The 17,815-nt window shown below is 63.1% G+C and overlaps 1 protein-coding gene across 13 annotated transcripts in view; it reads right to left on the bottom strand.

Moving 5' to 3' along the window:
- The window catches only part of AGRN (agrin), a 79,430-nt gene that overhangs the window by 15,128 nt on the left and 46,487 nt on the right, over positions 1-17,815 (bottom strand). For 7 of the 13 annotated variants that reach the window (XM_035344401.1, XM_035344395.1, XM_035344398.1 and 4 more), the window contains 18 exons: positions 16,041-16,256; positions 14,870-15,094; positions 13,759-13,983; positions 13,446-13,652; positions 11,521-11,595; positions 9,475-9,696; positions 8,095-8,289; positions 7,300-7,500; positions 5,920-6,065; positions 5,686-5,791; positions 5,372-5,485; positions 4,159-4,323; positions 3,475-3,618; positions 3,175-3,299; positions 2,784-2,889; positions 2,219-2,605; positions 1,996-2,130; positions 667-794 (listed from right to left, as the gene is read on the bottom strand). In XM_035344401.1, the coding sequence (XP_035200292.1) occupies positions 667-794; positions 1,996-2,130; positions 2,219-2,605; positions 2,784-2,889; positions 3,175-3,299; positions 3,475-3,618; positions 4,159-4,323; positions 5,372-5,485; positions 5,686-5,791; positions 5,920-6,065; positions 7,300-7,500; positions 8,095-8,289; positions 9,475-9,696; positions 11,521-11,595; positions 13,446-13,652; positions 13,759-13,983; positions 14,870-15,094; positions 16,041-16,256 (3,122 nt within the window). The remainder of the gene's footprint in view (positions 1-666; positions 795-1,995; positions 2,131-2,218; positions 2,606-2,783; positions 2,890-3,174; positions 3,300-3,474; positions 3,619-4,158; positions 4,324-5,371; positions 5,486-5,685; positions 5,792-5,919; positions 6,066-7,299; positions 7,501-8,094; positions 8,290-9,474; positions 9,697-11,520; positions 11,596-13,445; positions 13,653-13,758; positions 13,984-14,869; positions 15,095-16,040; positions 16,257-17,815) is intronic. The other 6 variants (XM_035344402.1, XM_035344406.1, XM_035344405.1 and 3 more) reach the window with 1 other exon arrangement.

The raw sequence follows: 17,815 nt of genomic DNA on the forward strand, positions 1-17,815 counted from the left end.
GATTTTTTTTTAATCCCAAGCTGTGTAGCTGAACCAGAAGGGCAAAGGGACGTGGGACGTGTATTTGTCTCCAGGCTTTTCGCGGAGTTACAGCTTTGGAAAATCCAGGGTGTTAGGCAGAACCTCTTTTCGGACGGCCCCACCACCAAGATCAAGGTGAAAAAGGAGCAGTTGGGACCCAGCACGTGGAGAAGGATGCAACCACCAACACGGCACGTGGAAGAGCCTATAACGCACGCAGGCTAACAATAAAATTCACCGAGGGTACCTGCTGGGCACGACCGGGCTGTGTGCCAGCTCCTTACGCTCTAAGCGCCCACCCCACGACAGCGCACACCCCGGAGAGGAGCCGTGCTCGCCCCCAGCCCCTGCAGGCTAAATTCAACTAAAAATAAAAAATATACAACAAAAGAACACGGGGTGGTGCTCCTCCAAGGAGCCTTCTGCAAACGGGTCTCCGTGCTGTCGTGTGATGGAAAGCAACGAAGAAGTCACTGAGCACGGAAAGGTGAAGCGGGGGACGCGGGGCAGCGGGGGTGATGCTGGCGCACCCAGGGCGCAGCGCCTGGCCCCTGCCTCTGTGGGGTGGCTGCCCCGAATTGCGGGGTCCTCTTTTCTCTTGCCAAGCCCAGAAGGGCCCTCGGCAGCCTTCCGACCAGGACTCACCGCGCTCTCGATGCTCCTGGCCGTCTCCCCGAAGAGCTCCGACTTGGGGTCAGCCATCTCGGGGGTGTAGAAGAGCTCCTGGCCTTCCACCTCCTCCAAGATGAGCACTCCTTGGAAGACCTTGGTAGCTAGGGGGAGGGAGGGCAGACAAGACAAAGCCCTTTAGCCGGCTCGCGGGGAGGGGGCAGGCGTGGGGCTGAGAGCCGCGAGGAGCGTTTCGAGTCCCTGGGGGGGGGAGGAAGGGGGAGGCACGGGGGATGGCAGTGTGCGGGTAGTGCCAGAGTCGGGGTTAGTCTGGATGGGTCTGGGAGAGCGCCATGGAGGATTAGTATCAGAGGGTGCTGGAGCGGATGGCAAAGACCAGGCTGGAGATGGCAGCTTTTACCATACGGTTTCCTCTGAGCTCCGGCCCGGAGAGAGCAGCAGCCCCCCTGCACCGGCTGAGTAACAAGAGAAAGACGTTAGCCAGAGCAGCACACAGGGCATCGCGGCGGGAGCGGACGCGCGCATGCAACGCGGGGCACGGCGGGGCGAAACGCGGGCTCTGGGCCGGGAGAGGCACGGGGAGAGCCCGCCAGCAGGCTGCGGCCAGCCTGGAGAAACCTAAAAAACCTCCCCGAGGTTGTGGGTGCCTTCCTGGGAAGCTGTCGGAGCTGCCTCAAGGAGATCCCTGCTGGGGGTAAGTGGATAAAGAGGTTCAGAGCTCCTTTTATTGCGGGGTCCAAAGGAAAAGGGGACGCCCAAGGGTAGAGGGCCAGGTAGGAGGACCTCAAAGAGGAGACGCCTGGGGAATTGCCCCAGCGCAGCATTTTTAGGGTGAACGTGTGCACGTGGGGGCCAATACTCCATAGGAGCACAGGTGTCTCTGTGTCTCCTTGCCGCGGACACCGTGGAACAGCAGCGCACGCCCGCGGGGAGCCCAGCACCAGTCACCAGCACCCCAGCGGCTCTCTCCCTCCTGTCCTGGCGCTGGGCTGGTCCTGCTATGCCCAGCTCCCTCCGCAGCCACCACACCAGGTAAAAAGGGAATCCAACCAATTCCCTCATCCCCCTGCGCGCCAGGAATGTGCCAAAAAAAATTTTAAAAAAATGGTGAAAGTTTGAAGGCTGTGATATTGGAGGGAGAAACAGGTCACCTAAACGAAGAAAACCACCGAGCGCACACGAGGCTGGCCGCTGGGGACCGTGGCGGGGGACACAACGCCCGCTGGCCACCACGGCTCCAGCACATCCACGTGGACAACCCCGCCGGCACCAGCTCGGGACCTGGAAGAGCTCAGCCCGACTCCGAGCCCCACAAAGGGCGCCCGGCCCCGAGCACCGACTCACCCGGGCAGTTGCTCCCCTCTGCGTCGGCGGCGGCCGTCTTGCCGTCGGAGCAGCACCCGAGCGGGGTGTTGTAGCACGTTGCCCTCTCGATGGCTGGCGTGGGGGTTACCTGGCTTTCTTCCACCTCCTCTTCCCCTGCAGGGCATGAAGGAGAACCGTAAGGACCTCAAATCCGTTAGACCATGGGGATGCTGAGCTCCCGAGCCCCGAAGCGGCCGCTCACCGGCCGAGCCGGCCCCGCTGGCCTCCTGGTCTCCGCTGGTGCCCATCTCCTGGTCCCCGCTGCCCTCGGCGCTGCCCGATTCCACGTAGGCGGGCTGGGTGGTGGCCAGGACCACCGGAGAAGTGGCCAGAGGGCGGACGGTGGTCTTCGCCGCCCCGTGGGTCATCCAGGGCGTGGTGGCCGGCCTGGCCGTGGTGATGCGCCTCGCCGTAGGGTGAGCTCTCGGGGTGGGCTTGGCTTCTTCCGTCAGCGGGGGGCTGCTGGCCAGCTCGGTGGGCTCTGGAGCCCGGGTGCTCAGCTGCAGCGGCGGAGGAAGGATGAGTTTGTCCAAGGGCAGGGTGGGCAGAGGCGTGGGAGGCGCCGAGTGGCTCGTGTGGGTGATGGACTCTGCGAGGAGCAGCGAGAGAACGAGGTGAGGAAGGGCAGGTTTGGGAAATGCTGTCCGTGACGCTGGGATGCACGGTGCAAAGCAGGGGCAGCGCAGGAGGAGGCAGCGCCGGGGCTGGGAGCAGCCTCAGGGCACGGAGGTGGCCCTGTCCCGGTGCTGGGGACAGCGGGGACTCACCGTGGCACTGCCCCGTGTGCTTCACCGTGATGAGCTGCCCCTGCCGGCACGCGATGGTCTGCAGTTGGCACTGGTCCCCGTAGGTGACACCATCGGAGCCACACACCTAGCAGGGTAATGGAGCAAGGCGTGAGCTGCGTCTGCCCTCTGCTAAACCCCGGGCAAAATAAACCTGGTCCCCGAATTCCCTGGAGCAGAGCAGCTCAGAGGTGTCACCGATGTCCAGTGCCGGGGACACCCCCGACTGGCACGTCCCCAAACCATGCGGCGAGGGCAGTGCCCGCTCCCGGTGGGCAGGGGGAGACCTCGGAGCCCCGAGCCTGGCACCACCAACCCAGCCACGCGTCCCTGCGCCCGCAGCCCAGCTGAGCCCCTCGGCGATGCCCCCAACCTTGGTCATGTTGGCCTCAGAGCAGAGCGGGGACGGGCACTCGCAGTGCGCAAAGCCGTTCACCTCCACGCAGGAGGCGCCGAACTCGCAGCTCATTTCCTCGCAGGATTTTGGGGCCGATGGGTCTGGGGTAGGGAGAGGAGGGGGAAAAGATGATAAAAACCGTGCGCCCATCTTAAAACAACCTAAGAATTAAAGGGAAGAGGCTATGCTGGATCCAACCCCCTCGCCCCCCACCCAGGGACTCGGCAGAGCAGCACCTCCGTCCCCACGTGCCCCTCTGGCCCGCGGCTCCCGCACCTTTCTCGCAGCCGGTGATGCCCAGCTTGCTGCCGTTGGGGCACTGGTTGCACTTCATGCCGGTGATTCCCGTCTTGCAGGAGCACAGCCCGGTCATCTGCTCGCAGTCGTCGCGCACCGAGCCCACCGGGTCGCAGTTACAGGCTGGGCAGGGAGGGGAAAAAGAAGAGGTTGTTCTGGTGGGGCTGGGGGGCTGGCAGCACTCCATCCTCCAAAAAAAATGAGAGGGATGCGGGGGGAACCACGACGCTGGCTGCTACCCTGTGCTCACTGACCCGAAGACTTGGATTTAAAGGCTCCAGGTAATAGCGAGCAATGCGTGCGCTCGGGGAGCCGTTTCAGCAGCGCAGGTACAAAGCTGCCTGTTTCTAGTTTTAGCTTTCAGGCATCGATCTCCTCCTACTGAATCCTGCCGCGCCGGTGCTCCTGGGGCTGGGGAGGAAGCCAGGAGCTTGCCTGGAGCACCGAGCATCCCTACCCTACAGCGGCACCACGTCCATCACCCAGCTCCCCGCAATTTCAGCGAGAAATGGGCAAAACCACGGTCCCCGCGGAGAGTTTCTTTGCAGAAACAGCCAGCACCAGCGTTCGGGTTCCCACTTTTAAAAGGCGTGATGTTGAATCAATGCCCAGAGCCTCGCCAACAGCCGGGGGGGACCCGGGCCGAGGGGTGCCGGCACTCACGCGTGCAGCCGCTCTTGCTGTCGGTGACGATGCCACGGAAATTCCAGAAGCCGGGCTCGCAGCGGTCGCACTTGAGGCCCCCCACGCCTGGCTTGCAGGAGCACTGCCCCGTGGCGGGGTCGCAGGCCCCCCCGTAGGAGCCGTAGGGGTTGCACTGGCAGGTGCCTGCGAGCAAGAAGAGAGGGCATGAGGATAAATCCTGGCCAAGGACGGGAGCCGCTGCGGGGAGCATGGAGCCACCCGCGCTGCCGAGAGGCTCCTCTGGCAGGACCTCCAGGGAGGGCCCCGCCAGCTTCGCTCTCATCTACGGCTCCTTTCGCATCGACATCAAAGGGGGAGGAAGCTCTTAGGGGTTTATTATTAATTCATTAATTAGGAGCTCGGCGGAGGGAAGCGATCCAAAGATGGACGGAGAGGCGCCCCCTAAATCCCCAGGGAGAGGTGGAAAGGGGGCACGGGACAGAGCTGGAGAGCAACACAGGTGGGACGGAAAGCGGTGGGATCCCGTACGGGTGGAAGGGGAGGTGGGAAGCTGTCCCCATGGGTGGAAGGGCAGGAGTGGGGCAGGCATTAGCCAGGCTCAGGCAGGGCTCGAGTCACGTCTCCGCGGGGCGATGGATCTCCCCGACAGGCGGGCGCAGCCTCAGCTGCTAACAGCCTGCTAATGCCTCTCAGAACGGGCCTCCTGCTCCAGCCCGGTGATTATTTAATAAATATTAATGAAACGTTTGCCAGCTCAGCTCCCTGCACGGTGTCACCAAGCAGTCACGGGGTGAAGGTCCGCGGGGGGACCTGAGGGCACTGCCCCAGCTCAGGTGGAGCCCAGCATTGCTCGTGCTGCTCAGCCCCGGCTTCCAGCAGTGGGATGAAGGTGCAAAAAGGCACAGCCTGGCCCCGGGGGCACCTCCTGCTGCATCCAGCACGGGCTCAGCACCAGGCAAGCCCTCAGCAACCCTCCTGAAGTGCAGGGGGCTTAGAGCTGGAAGGTCACCGCTAGGAGATGGCAAAGTGTGCGCGCACACCTCCATGTGCAAACGCTGCCCGTGTGGGGACAAATGGAAGCTTTTTGAGCCTTTGGAAGTCCCTCGTTAGCTGAGGAATGAGGAGGGCCAACCTTTCTTCATTTCCCCCAGGATGGGACCCCAGGGATCCCCTCCCTGCCTTCCAGCCACCCTCAAGGGCCCCCTGTGCCCCCAAAATGCCCATCACTCACTCGGGCACCCCGCTGCGCCCACGCCGAGCGCCAAGGTGCTGTTGTCCGGGCAGCACCCGTAGATGGTCTGGCTGCAGTGCACCACCAGGAGAGGCGGCGGGGTGGTGGCCAGGGCTGCGGAGGAAAGCAGAGAAGGCACGCGGGTTACTTTGGCTGCCTCCGGGCAGCGCAGCCAGCGCGCGCATCGAGCAGCCGGCAGCATCCCTGCAAAGCTACGGGGTCCTCGCCGGGATGCTGGGGAAGGGGTGACGTGGGGTCCTGGCTTTGGCCAGGGGACAAAACAGGGACACCAGGACACCGGTGCGGGGTCTCACCACGGCAGGCTCCTTGGCTGGTGACGTAGAGGTCCTGGCGCTTTTCGCACCGCGTCTTCTTCAGCTCGCACTCGTTGGCGTAGGTCACGCCGTCAGAGCCGCAGACCTGGCAGGAAAGGCAGGGAGCTGCTCAGGGCAGGCTCCCCACCCCCTGGATCCCCTCTCCTGCCCCAGGAAGCACGTGGAGAGAGGCCACCGGGTCGGAGAGAGCCCAGAAGTGCCCAGCGTGCTCACCGGGCTGCGCGGCACCGCCAGGCAGGTGAAGTCGCACACGCAGCGGTCGTCCTCCGCGTCCTCGTCCCACCAGCCCCCGTACTGCCGGCACCGCTCCTGCTCGCACTCGCTCCCGTCGCCGGAGCCCGAGCCCCCCGAGCCGCACTCTGGAGCGGAAGAAATTCGGGGTGAGAGGGGGTCCCGGCCACCAGGGCAGGGCTGGGGGGGGGGGAAAGGCGTCGCCTCAAAGCCCCCGCCATCCCCAGCACAGCAGGTTTAACCTCCTCAAAGGCTCAGAGTCGCAGAACAGCTCGGTTTGGAAGGGACCTTTGGAGATCATCTCGGCCCCTCGCCCCGCGAAGACGGGACTCGAGCCGCAAACACGCAGGGCAGAGGGATGGATGGGTCTGGGCTGGCTCCGACGGCCAGCCAGGCACAAATCCCTGGCTCAGTGGGCAAACAACACAAAAACCCTGTCCCTGGCCTGGCTGCCTCTCCGAAAGATGCTCAGAGCTCCGGCAGCAAGAATAGAGATGTTGCTGATTTCAAAGGCTTCTTTAATTAAAAGGAAAAAAAAAAAAAAAGGAGGGGGGGAAAAAAGTGAAGCGAAAAAGCAAAAAAAAGGAAAACCTGCCCCTTTTTATTGAGCGATCAAAGGCTGGGAGCTGGCATTACACAGGGAATTATTTAAGATCTTCTCCCAGGGGGACATCAACCTGCAGCTCCCGAAGGAGGGCCGTGATCAAACACCGTGCTCTGCCTCGCCGTCTCCCCGAGCCCTGCCGCGCTCAGGGGATTTTTTTTCCAGCGCAATGAGCTGGAGAAGCTCAGCTGGCCGGGCTGGCACGTCCCAGCGGCCAGGTTTAGGAGGGGTTTCAGCTCTCAGCCAGCGTTAACCCCCACGGGGGGCTCGGGAGGTGCTGAGCACCAGCAAAGCAAGTTGGAGGGCTGCCAGCTTCCTTCCAGAGTGGTGCTGATGTGCTTTCCCCAGAGCACCCGGAGATGGGTGAAGGATGGGGCTGAAGGAGCGGGATCACGGCTAGCAATGGGGGAGGCCACAGCAGGTCTCCTCCCCAGCTCTGCCCTGCGGTTTTTTGGGGAAGGACTCGGGAAAAGCAACCCGGGGGAGGATTTTCCCCAGCTGCCCAAACCCTGCTGGGATGATCCCAGTGGAGGAATGGATCTGGGACCATCAGGGAGCACAGATCCCCTCCGGGGGGGGGGGTGATGAGCATTGCAGGACGACCTGAGGCACCCCGCAGGAGGGTCCCCACGTGGAGCAGCCCCGTGCAGAGCGAGCAGCCCAGCACCCAAACCGCTGCCACTCCTCCAGAACAAACCCAGGGAAGCACGAAATTCAAGCAGCCAGGCATCTCCCACGCCCCGGGGGCAGCAACCTACCGTCCTCGCACGGCCCCATCCTGGCCACCTCGATGCTCTGCTGGCGCTGGCAGGCGGCCGCCCGCAGCTCGCAGCGGTTGCCGTAGGTGAGCCCGTCGGTGCCGCACACCGGGGCCGGGGGCTGCCCCTCGCAGCGGGGGCACACGCACTGGCCCCCCACGCACGTGCTGCCGAAGGAGCACACCGTGCCGCCGCAGGACTCTGTGGGGACACGGGGGGGGAGAAATGCCATTTAATTCCCTGCTGGGGGGTCAGGCTCCGTCAGGCTCCTCTCCGGGATTTGGAGAGGGTCCGCGCGCTCAGCCCCGCAGCGCCAGGCCGGGCGGGTTTTATGGGGCTGCTGTCAGCAAAAAGTGTCACGTTGTTCTAACGAGGAAGCGAGGCGAGGCTTTTAATTCATTAAGAAATTCGCGCAGGCGGCTCCCCGGGATGGGGAGCAGGGAGGGAACGCGCAGGCAGAGAGGGGTTAACCCCCAGGGACGGAGGGAAGGGAAAGCTGCCGGAATCTGTGCCACCAAACAGCCCCTCGGTGCTTCCCATTTTGGTTTCCCATATTAATATGTTTTTAGCCCAGTTTCTTCGCTCGGCTCAGACAAAGCAGAAAGCCACCCGTCCCCAACCCGGGGTGTCTGTGGTGCCTCCCGCAGGGCCACGAACACCCGGGGAGCCTCGGGTGGCCATGCCCAGGCACCCCAGATGAGTGGGGAGGGAGGGGGGGGGGGTCTGACCATCCTCTCCCCAAAACGCCACCGAAAGGAGCGAGAAGAGGGACGAAGGGGACCTTGCCAGACTCACTGCAGTCGCCTTGGGCGGCCACCAAGATGTTCTTCTGCTGCGTGCACGCCCGGACGTGGAGCTCGCACTCGCTGCCGTAGGTGTTGCCGTCGGTGCCGCAGACGGGCTGCGAGGAGGGCACGCACTCCGTGGGGCACACGCACCTCCCCGTCTCCGCCTCGCAGATGGCCCCGAACTGGCACTTGCCACAGCGGTCTGCACGGGCGAGGAGGATAAAAAAAAAAAAAAGCAGGTTAGAGCAGCGGGGAGGGCATCGCTCTCTGACGAAGCTCCGGAGCTGAAATAAAATCCCCATGCAGCCCCCTCGCCTGCACAGGTCCTGGCTGGGCCAGGAGGTGAGGCTGGGGGAGGCAGAGGGGGGAGAACTGCTGGTAGAAGCTGTCAGGGCCAGGAGTAATCGTGATGAAACGTCGCCAGCGCTGGAAGCTGTTACGGTTAAATAGGAGGCGGGAGAGGGCGCGGGGCCGAGCGCAATTAGGGGACTGATAAATGAGCGGTGGCCGTGGGGTGCGGAGCGCAGGCTCCTGGGGACAGGGGAGGCAGGACTCCAGCATGGGAAGGCAGCAGGGTGGGAGGTTTGGCTGCAAGCCCCGAAGCCAATTTGCTTTCCCAAAACAGGGTGCGGGTGCTCCCCAGGGACACCGCTGCCTCCCTGCCCAGCACCCTGGGGTGGCGTCCCTGCGTTCCTGGGGACGTGACCCAAAGGTGACAACACCGCCTGCTGCACCCACGGGGGGAAATCCAGAGGCTGGTTTCAGGCAGGGAAGGGAACAGCCCCAGCCCAGGACCAGGCTGGGCTCCAAAATCCACCGCAGGCTCCCCGTGTGCAGGTCTGAGATCCTGCAGATTGGTTTCTATTTCTCATTTTCCTTTCACCCAGCAGGAAGGGGAAGCGACTCGAAGGCGCCGAGGCCGGTTTTGGCAGGGCCATGGCTGTGCCACACCGAGCTGCAGGCACAAAGACAGGGCTCCCGACCCCCACCCTGCAGACTGAGGGCAAAACAGCAGTATTTTGACAAAAGTGCAGGAGCCCAGCCCTGCCCGTGCACCCCGGCAGATTGCGCGAGGGGCTGAGCGCCGCCAGCTCGGGCTCTGCCTGTGTGCAAACACTTTCTGCCTGGCAAAGCTCTGCTGGCACGAGCAGAGAGCTTGCAGATGGAAGAGCTGCACGTGGGTCTCGGGTGCACACGAGAGCTCTTGCTGCGAAAGAGGACGGATCCTGCACCCTCCAGGGGTGAGCTCACTGCACCCCAAACCGTCCAGCAGCATCCTCCAGGGGCGAGGACGCACGCCGACGCCACTCTCCCCTCCTTTCCCCACGCACAGCAGCAGCCAAAGCACAAACGCACCCGAGCAGCCCCACTGGGAGCACCTCCTTACCGCAGGGCCCCTTGTGCTTCACCCTGATCTCCCTCCGGAGGACGCAGGCCATGGAGTCGAGCTCGCAGGGGTTGCCGTAGGTGCGGTTGTCGCTGCCGCAGACGGGGTCGTAGCGGCCCTGGCACACCTGCTGGCACTCGCACACGGGCTCCTGGTTCTTCACCACGCACGTGGCCCCGAAGGTGCACTCCACGCTCACGCAGGGGCTGGGGGTGCCCAGGTCTGCAGAGGGGATAGGAGAGACGGGGCGCCGGGATCAGCCCGCTGCGTGCCGAGCGTCCCCTGGCACGGTGCACGGCGAGGCATGCCAGCATCTCCAGCACCCCCCTGCCTCCCCAAAAAAAGCTGTGGCAATCACGCAGAGCTCCTGGCCTCGCAGCAGCCCTGCTCCTCCCGTGCCCCCCCGCATGCCCGGCTCAGCATCCCCCCCATGCTCGGCAGAGGTTGGGGGTGGGAAGCAGGCACATCCCCCTGCGCACCCGGCTGCTCTCCTCCATCCCATGCCTCTCGAGGGGGCAGCCAGGCTCCGATCAGCCCCGCAGATTTTTTATGGCTTTCTGAACCCCTTCCCCCCTGATGTTGGGGTCTCCCTGGCATTGTCTGGGGGGGGGCAGCACAGGCTGCAGGCTCTCCTTCGGCAGCAGCCAGCACCCCTCGCCCCGCGCAGCCGGGGAGGTTTGGAGACGGTGCCAGGGCTGAGCCGGCGCCGCCTGGGGACCCCTTCCCGGCACCCAAGAGAAAATCCCCGAGGACACGGGGAGAGGAAAGGACGTGGACTCAACGCGTGCTGAACGAGGACACAGCGAGAGGAAGGATGTGGGGACACACAGGGGTTTGATGGATGCAGGTGCAGGCGCAGCGTGGCCCCCCTGGCGAGGAGCAGCGGGGCAGGCGGGGGGTGGGGGGCCAGGCAGAGCCCCTCCAGCTGCCGGCAGGACCCGGGGGCTCTGGTTTTCCTCCCCTGCTGGGCACAAGGGGATGAAGCTGCAGGGCAGGACCAAGGTTTGAACCTTCAGGAGCTTGGCTGCGTGCTGTTAGCCGGTGAGAAACCAGCCCGGAACGGGGGCACCAGTCAGGCTGAATTTTGGATGTTGATTTTTATCTCTTTGGGCAGTCCCTGCCACGTCAGAGCTTAGAGCGAAGGAGCAGGGGGACGATTCGGGCATGGGGCCGCTGCCCTGACCCTGCCTTCCCACCTGTCCTCGATTTCCCTGCGGCTGAGGGGTTTACGAGCCGTGATGCTGCTCACATCTCCTGCTTGTGGGCCACTGGAAACCAAAACCAAGCACCCGTACCATAAGCACATCCCCCAGGCACCCAAGAGGCAGTGTGCCTGTATGGAGAAAGAGCCCCAAAGCCCCCAGCGCCCGTTCCACACCCCAGGACATGATCCCACAGCTGCTGGAGAGCTTTAGAGCCCTAACCAAGCCCCGGGAGCTGGGGACCCCGAACCCTCCTGCAAGCCTGGGGCTGGGAAGAGGCTCCGAAGCTGTGCACAACCCCTGGCATCACACCCAACGGGCTCCATCACCGGCTTTATGGGGCCGTAACGGGGTTTTCCTGGGGAAGAACCACACGTGAGCACAGCCAGCTCCTCGGTGCTGCCAAAAAGGGGCCCGCGGGGCTTTGCTGGCTGCTGGGGGGCTGCAGCCCCTGCCCCCGGGGCCGCCCCGGCGAGCGCAAATCACTGCAGGGAGCAAGGGGACGAGCGCAGGAAGGAGCAGGAGGGAAAAGGGGGTAAAAAGGAGAGGGAAAATCAACCAGGAGCAGTCCAGGGTGATGGATCGGCCAGAGCGGGGCTTGCAGAGGAGGGGGGGTCTTGCAAAACCTACTCTCATTTGCCCCTAAGGGTCAAGGCACAGCCAGCAGCAGCCGGGACCCCGCTGGGCGTCTCCGTCCCGGTGGGAGGTGTGCGGGGCAAGGGGATGGGGGCGAAACCAGGGGAACCTCTCCGTCCCTGGGGCTCTTAAGCAAAACTGGAGAGGGAGGGAGCAGCGGGGAGAGGCCAGGGCTGCCACTGGCTAGGGAGAAGGGGAGAAAGCCGACCTCCTAGCAGAGATGTCCGGGTAGGGAGCAGAAGGGTGCTGCGAGGACACAACTCCTTCCTCCAAACAGGCAGCGCTGTAAAACACAAGACACAGACGAAAGAGGAAAGAGAGAGAGCGGAGGGGAAAGAGAGCAAAAAGAGGCAGGGAGGAAAAGACAGATGCAACTCCAGACACCTTCCCTCCACCTCCTGTCCACACACTGGCCTCGTCCCAGCCCTCCTTCCTCAGCTGCCCCATCAAGGGGTGAAAGCAGGGAAGGATCCAAAAGAGGGCCTGGGCTGTTGTGCTTGGCTTTGCCTCTGCCTTGCTGCTGGAAAAGACAACGGCTGGGCTTAGAGTTGAGGTGGGAGAGATTCAAACATTGCTGCTGTATGAATGGTCTGCACTTCCACGCCCTCTGGCAGCCCCCTGTATCCTCAGAAAAAGGAGCTGTGGACCCTGGGCTGGGTTCACGTCCACAGGGGCTGGATGCAGGCAGAGCTGGCAGCATCCTCAGCCTGCCCTGCTCCATGGGTTTCCTCGAGTCCTGCCCTGAGCCTGATTCCCAAGGAGCCTGAATCCCAAGGACCTCACATCCCAGGGACCCCGCATCCCAGGGACAAAGGGCTCCCACCCCTCCATCACACAGCTGCTGCCAGGTGTGCGCACCTCCTGAGCTCGCCCAGAGGGAGAGGAGCTGGGAGGAAGGCTGACATAACTGAGAATACAACTGAGAGGGGAAAAACGGCTGCGCAGGGACCGCATCCCCCCGCCTGCTGCCTCACGCCACGGTGCACAGGATGCCAGGCGGGGAGCAGGGCAACTCCCAGCAATGGCCCTCTGCTTTCCCCCGAAATATGGGGTGCCTTACAAGCCCAGCTGAACACAAAGCTCCTCCAGCGCTGGCCACGGGCACCTCGCACCCTGCTGTGTCCCCATCCTCCTCCTCCTCCTCCCACACCAAAGCGCCCTCCTCGTACAAAGGACCCGGGGACCCGACTCAGAAGCACCCGAAAGGCAGAAACGTGCTAAAACGGGTGATTAAAAATAACAGTCGGCATCCCACCGAGTGCGGTTCTGGGAGCCTGACAAGCAATTTTCCAGCAGCTGGGCCTGGCAGGATGAAAACCTCGCGCGGGAGCGCAAAGCCAGCAGAACAGACCCAAAACACCGGGCGGAATTTCCAAGTGCTTCAGGAGGTTTGAAGCGCCTGATCCCTCACAGAACATCAGCTTGGAACGACGTCCTGCACCTCCAGTAAAACCAAAGCCAGGCTGAAACGACCGGTCCTTCGAACTCATGCGAACCAATCCGGTGCTCGACCTTCAATTTTCCATGCAAAAATTGTAAAATCGGATGTTCCCAACATCCTAGGGCCCTGAAACCCCCTCGTTTAAGATAAATCTCCATTGGAAAGGTCAAAAGCTTCTCCCAGAGATGTGACAAAGCCACGCTGAGACCTCCGGAGAGCGGGAGCGCTGGGGCCGGATCCTGCAGGAGAGGACCTGGAGCCGAGAGAGGTGGGCATGGAGGGGAAGCATGGCAGGAGCTCGGGGTCTGGCACTACCCTGGGGGGGAGGAATGAGCGGGGTGGGCTGCACGGGACCCTCCCGGTGATGGGGACGTGGGTGGCGGAGGTGGTGGATGAGAGGAGCTGGCGGACATCGCTCGCTCCCGCGCTAGCGAGCACAGCGGAGAGAGATGAGAGCAAGGAGGAACACAGAAACACACACAGACACGGGACACTTGGCTGCTGGAAGGCAAAAACAGAGCACGAGGAGCCAATAACCGGGGGCTGGCCGGCCGTAAAACCGAGGGCATTGCTCCGAGGTGGGCACCCAGCCACACCACTTACCTGCTGCGCCCCGGCACCAGCCCCGGGACGGGGCTGCTGGGACGGGAACGAGAGGTGCGGGCGGGCGGCCCGGCGGCGCCGGTGCTTACCACAGGGTCCGCTGTGCTTGACGGGGATGGCAGCCTTCTGCTGGCACTCGGCTTTCTGGCGCTCGCACTCGTTGCCGTAGGTGCGGCCGTCGCGGGCGCAGAGCGGGCGGTAGGCGCCGTCGCAGGAGAGGCGCTCGCAGGAGCAGCGCGCGGCGCCGCGGCGGTTCAGGCAGACCCCGTTGAACTTGCACTCGTCCTTGCATTTGTCTGCCAGAAGGGAATTCGGCTGCAGGGCTCGCCTCGAGGACGGAGAGCACGGGGGGAGAGGAAGGAGGACGAGCGCTCCCGTTCCCCGGGGGGGTGGGGTACTCACCCTGGTGCTGGCACTGCCCCGATCGCACCTTCTGGATGTCCAGCCCCCGCAGGGCCCCCGAGCGCCCCATCACGCACTCGTTGTCATACGTCACCCCGTCATCCCCGCACACCGGCTCCCGTTTCGGGGGGCAGTTCTCGGGGCGGGGGAGCAGGTCGGCCCTCCGGGTGCGGGGGTTCACGCGGCACACGCGGTTCATGTCGTTGAGGATGCCCTTGCAGGGGTCTGCACGGAGATGGGGAGGAGGAGGAGAGCAGGTGGTCAGGCACGCATGAATCCTGCCTGGGGGGTTGCTTCCAAAGTGCCCCCCCCAAGCCCCACTCGCCCCTGGGTGTCCCCATTGGGGTTCAGGGTGCCGGTCTCCCACCCAGGACCCACATCTGTGGGGGTCTCTCAGAGCTGCTCACTGGGGACAGGCACCCTACCCAAGGTGACCACGGATGGGATGAGCTTTTTAACTTTTGAGTGTTTCCACCCTTCAATCCTATGCCATGAAATCCCCGAATTTATCACCTGCCTTCTCTGCTCTCTCCCCCACCTTGCAGGGCACCCTCATGCCACGCAGCTCATCCCATCCCATCCCATCCCATCCCCATCCCCATCCCCATCCCATCCCATCCCATCCCATCTCCAAGCTCCTTCAAACATCTGCAGGACCTCCAGCCCAGCCCAGGCCACCCGAATTTCTGCTGACCGCCAGCAACATCCAGGAGGAGCCGAAAGGAGCCGCGATGCTTCGAGCCTCCCCTCTGCCCCAGAAACCGGGAGCACGCAGGGTGACACCAGCCCCGTCGCGCCTCCCACTCGCCCCCGTTCGCCCTCCGTGGGGCTGAGCAACCCATTTCAGGTCCGCAGCCTGCCCCAACACCCTCCCACACCTTCCCCTGGGGATAAACGGGGCCTGGCACGTGGCCTGGTGCTGTCCCAGCTATCCTAACGAGCACAGTAGCTTTTAATTAGGAGCACCCATCGCTACACAAAGAGGAAGACGCAACCTTGGAGTGGCAGGACTGCCCAATTTCCACCCCCCCCCCCGACCGTGCCTTTACTCCTCCTGGCACACACGCACAAAAAACTTTAACGCCATGCCCACCAGGGGCCGGGGACTCACCGCAGGCTCCGTCGAACTTCTTGAAGACGTTCTCCTGCTTGTCGCAGGCGTGCTTGTTGAGGTCGCACTCGCTGCGGTAGTCCTTGCCGTCGCTGCCGCAGACGACGCTCTCGGCCACGCCGCTGCAGGATGCGGGGCACACGCATTTGGCCCCTTGGCCGTCGGCCGAGCGCACGCACGTGCTGCCGAAGCTGCACGTCACCTCGGCGCAGGGGTCCTTGGAGCCTGGGGGGGGGGGGGGGACACGCGCGGCGTGAGCATCGCCAACGTTTCCCCCACGCCTGCCTCGATAACCCCGAGCATTAAGGCTTGGAGCCAGCATCCTTCCCTTGGGTCCGGGGGATGCTGGAGGCAGCGTCCATCCCTGGAGCTGCGGCATGCAGCCTGGTGCTGAGGCTGGGGAACTGGTGCTGACCCACAGCAAGCAGGGACACGGAGCTCAGCCCCTGCTCGCCGCACCCCCAGCCCCCTCACCGCCAGCCCCTCGCCCTCCACGAGCCCCGAGAGCCTCCCGCTCCAGCACGAGGGTCCTTGAGGCACCTCCCGCGAGCCGTAATTAGAGGAAGAGCTTAAGGAGCAATTTCCTCCCCGCCAGGGGATTGCCAGAGTTTGTTTGCCAGCTCCTTTTTTTTTTTTTTTTTTTTTTTTTTTAAATTCATCACTTTTTTATGATGATGATTTTGAATAAATCACTCGGTGCTCTCCCCTCCTCTGCCGAGCGCCCCGGCAGGGGAGCCGGGTGCGGATTTATTGCAAGCCAAGCGCGCCGCGTGCGAGAAAGGTCAAGTTAATTTACTCGCAGACGAGGAGGCTGGGGTCTCATTTACACAGCTCTCCGCTCCCAGCTGGTGAATGCCAGCCAGGGGAAGGGCTTTCATCAGCCCACCCAGCCCGTGCGCACGCCGCCGCGGGGGTGAGGCGCGGCGGGGAGGCTGAGCTGGCTGCGAGGGGGCTGCTCCCAGCGGGTCCGCATCTCCAGAACACCCTCAGGACATCAGCGTGCCTGCTTCTCACACCCTGCTGGTGTTTCTCTCCTCGTCTTTTCCCCGCGGGTCCGTGCCCAGCCACCCAAGAGCATCCCCAGCACCGGAGCACGGCCATACGGGGTCGGAAGCGCCGCTGCCCCTGCACACCCCTCGCCTCCTGGCCCCAGCCCCGGCGCGGTGCTCACCGCAGGGTCCCTTGCTGATGACCTTGATGCGCCTCTGCTGGTTGCACTGGGCTTTCTCCAGCTCGCACTCGTTGCTGTAGGTGGAGTAGTCGGAGCCGCAGACGGGAGCCACCACCACGGGGCACGAGGTCTTCTTGCAGACGCACGAGGCCTGGGAGGGGTCGGCGGGGCTCCTCTCGCACACCGCCCCGAACCCGCACAGCATCCCTCGGCAGGCTGGGGACACAGACGGGGGACACCTGAGGCACAGCACGCCCGAGACGTGGGGCAGAGAGCCCGGCTCAGGGGGGCTGCAGCCCACCAGGGACAGGGTTGGGGATGGCAGACGATGCTCTGGGTGCGGGGCGAGGAGGAGGGTGCCATCTCCAAATGTCACCTCGTCGACAGCCAGGGGAAAAAGGAACGTCAAGGGACGGAAAGGAAAATATCCTCGCGTGAGCCGCGTCGCCCCGCACACGCTGCTTGATTCGGTGCCGCGTATGCAAAGCGGCTCAAGCCCCTGGCTGGAGTCTCTCCGAGAGGAGCCGCACGAATCTCTTATCACCTCCGCTAATCAGAGCAGCCAGCGCAGACCAGTTCGGCATCTGAATTGCAAATGCAGCAGGGAATGGCGTTTTTACACTGGGGGGAGGAAGGGAGGGAGAGGACGGGTGTCCCCAAACCCAGGCGGGGCAGGTGAGACGAGGAGCAGATACCCGAGCTTGTGCCGGCGCCGCGCACCTCGCGCACAGCCTGCGTTGGAGACGGAGCCTGACCTACATAATGGCAGCACGAGGAGTCGTAAAAGGGAAAATAAAACGAGCTCGACAGTGGCTCATTTACACTTCAATTCCCGGGCATTTGCCTTCGACCGCCTTGAGATTTTGAGCTCATATGCACAGCAACAATGCGCCACTAAGAGACTAATATCATCAAATAAAGAAGAACTCTCTTTCTCTCCTGCCCAATATCTGAAAGCAATTTATCATTTTTATGAAGCGCTCTGGATAGTCTCTCCTGCTCTTGCCATTGCTGCTCTTTCTCTCTCCCTTCTGTTTTTTTAAATGGAGATAAGCCTGTTGAGCTCTGAGCTCTGGAGGCGCAGGGGAGGACAGGGAGGGATGCGAGCGGCAGGACACGCGTGGGGGACCCATCCTGTCCCCCTCCCCACGGCACCAGGGGCACGGAGCAGGAGCGTGACCAAGCTTTGCTGCGCCCAGATGAGGAGCTGGGGGGCAGCTGGAGGGCTTGGAGATGTCCCCAGGGACATCAAACCACCCCACGGGCAGCACAGGCTGGGGATCGTGGAGAGGCAGGGCTCCTTCCTGCACCGTACCTCGATTTCTGCCCTGAAGGAGCACGACAGCATCATTTCTCCTCTCAGAAGGAAGCATTGAAGCACACAGGCGTCACGCAGCCTTCACCTACATCGACCGAAAGAATTCCCCAAATAATTCCCCACGCAAGGCAAACCAACCCCGAGCCTCCTCATGGCTACATCCACGGGGCAAAACCCCCACGTGCTTTGCACCGCAGCGCTGTCCCGGAGAGATGGAACAGGATTAAAAACACAACAGGAGCCCACGGATGCTCTGCCCGGCTTTTTGGGATGCACCAGCTCCGGCATCACGCAGAGGGACCGGGAAAGCAAGAAGGGAAGGGTGCCCAAAATTTTAAAGGAGGTGGCAGAGGCAGCTCTCTAATATCTTGACCTTTTCTTCTGCCTTTCACCTCGGATCATTAAAAAGGAGAAGGAAGGGTTTCCAAAGAAGGAAGGGTTTCCAAAGAAGGAAGGG

This window comes from Oxyura jamaicensis, chromosome 21, assembly GCF_011077185.1.
Source record: "Oxyura jamaicensis isolate SHBP4307 breed ruddy duck chromosome 21, BPBGC_Ojam_1.0, whole genome shotgun sequence".
NCBI lineage: Eukaryota > Metazoa > Chordata > Aves > Anseriformes > Anatidae > Oxyura > Oxyura jamaicensis.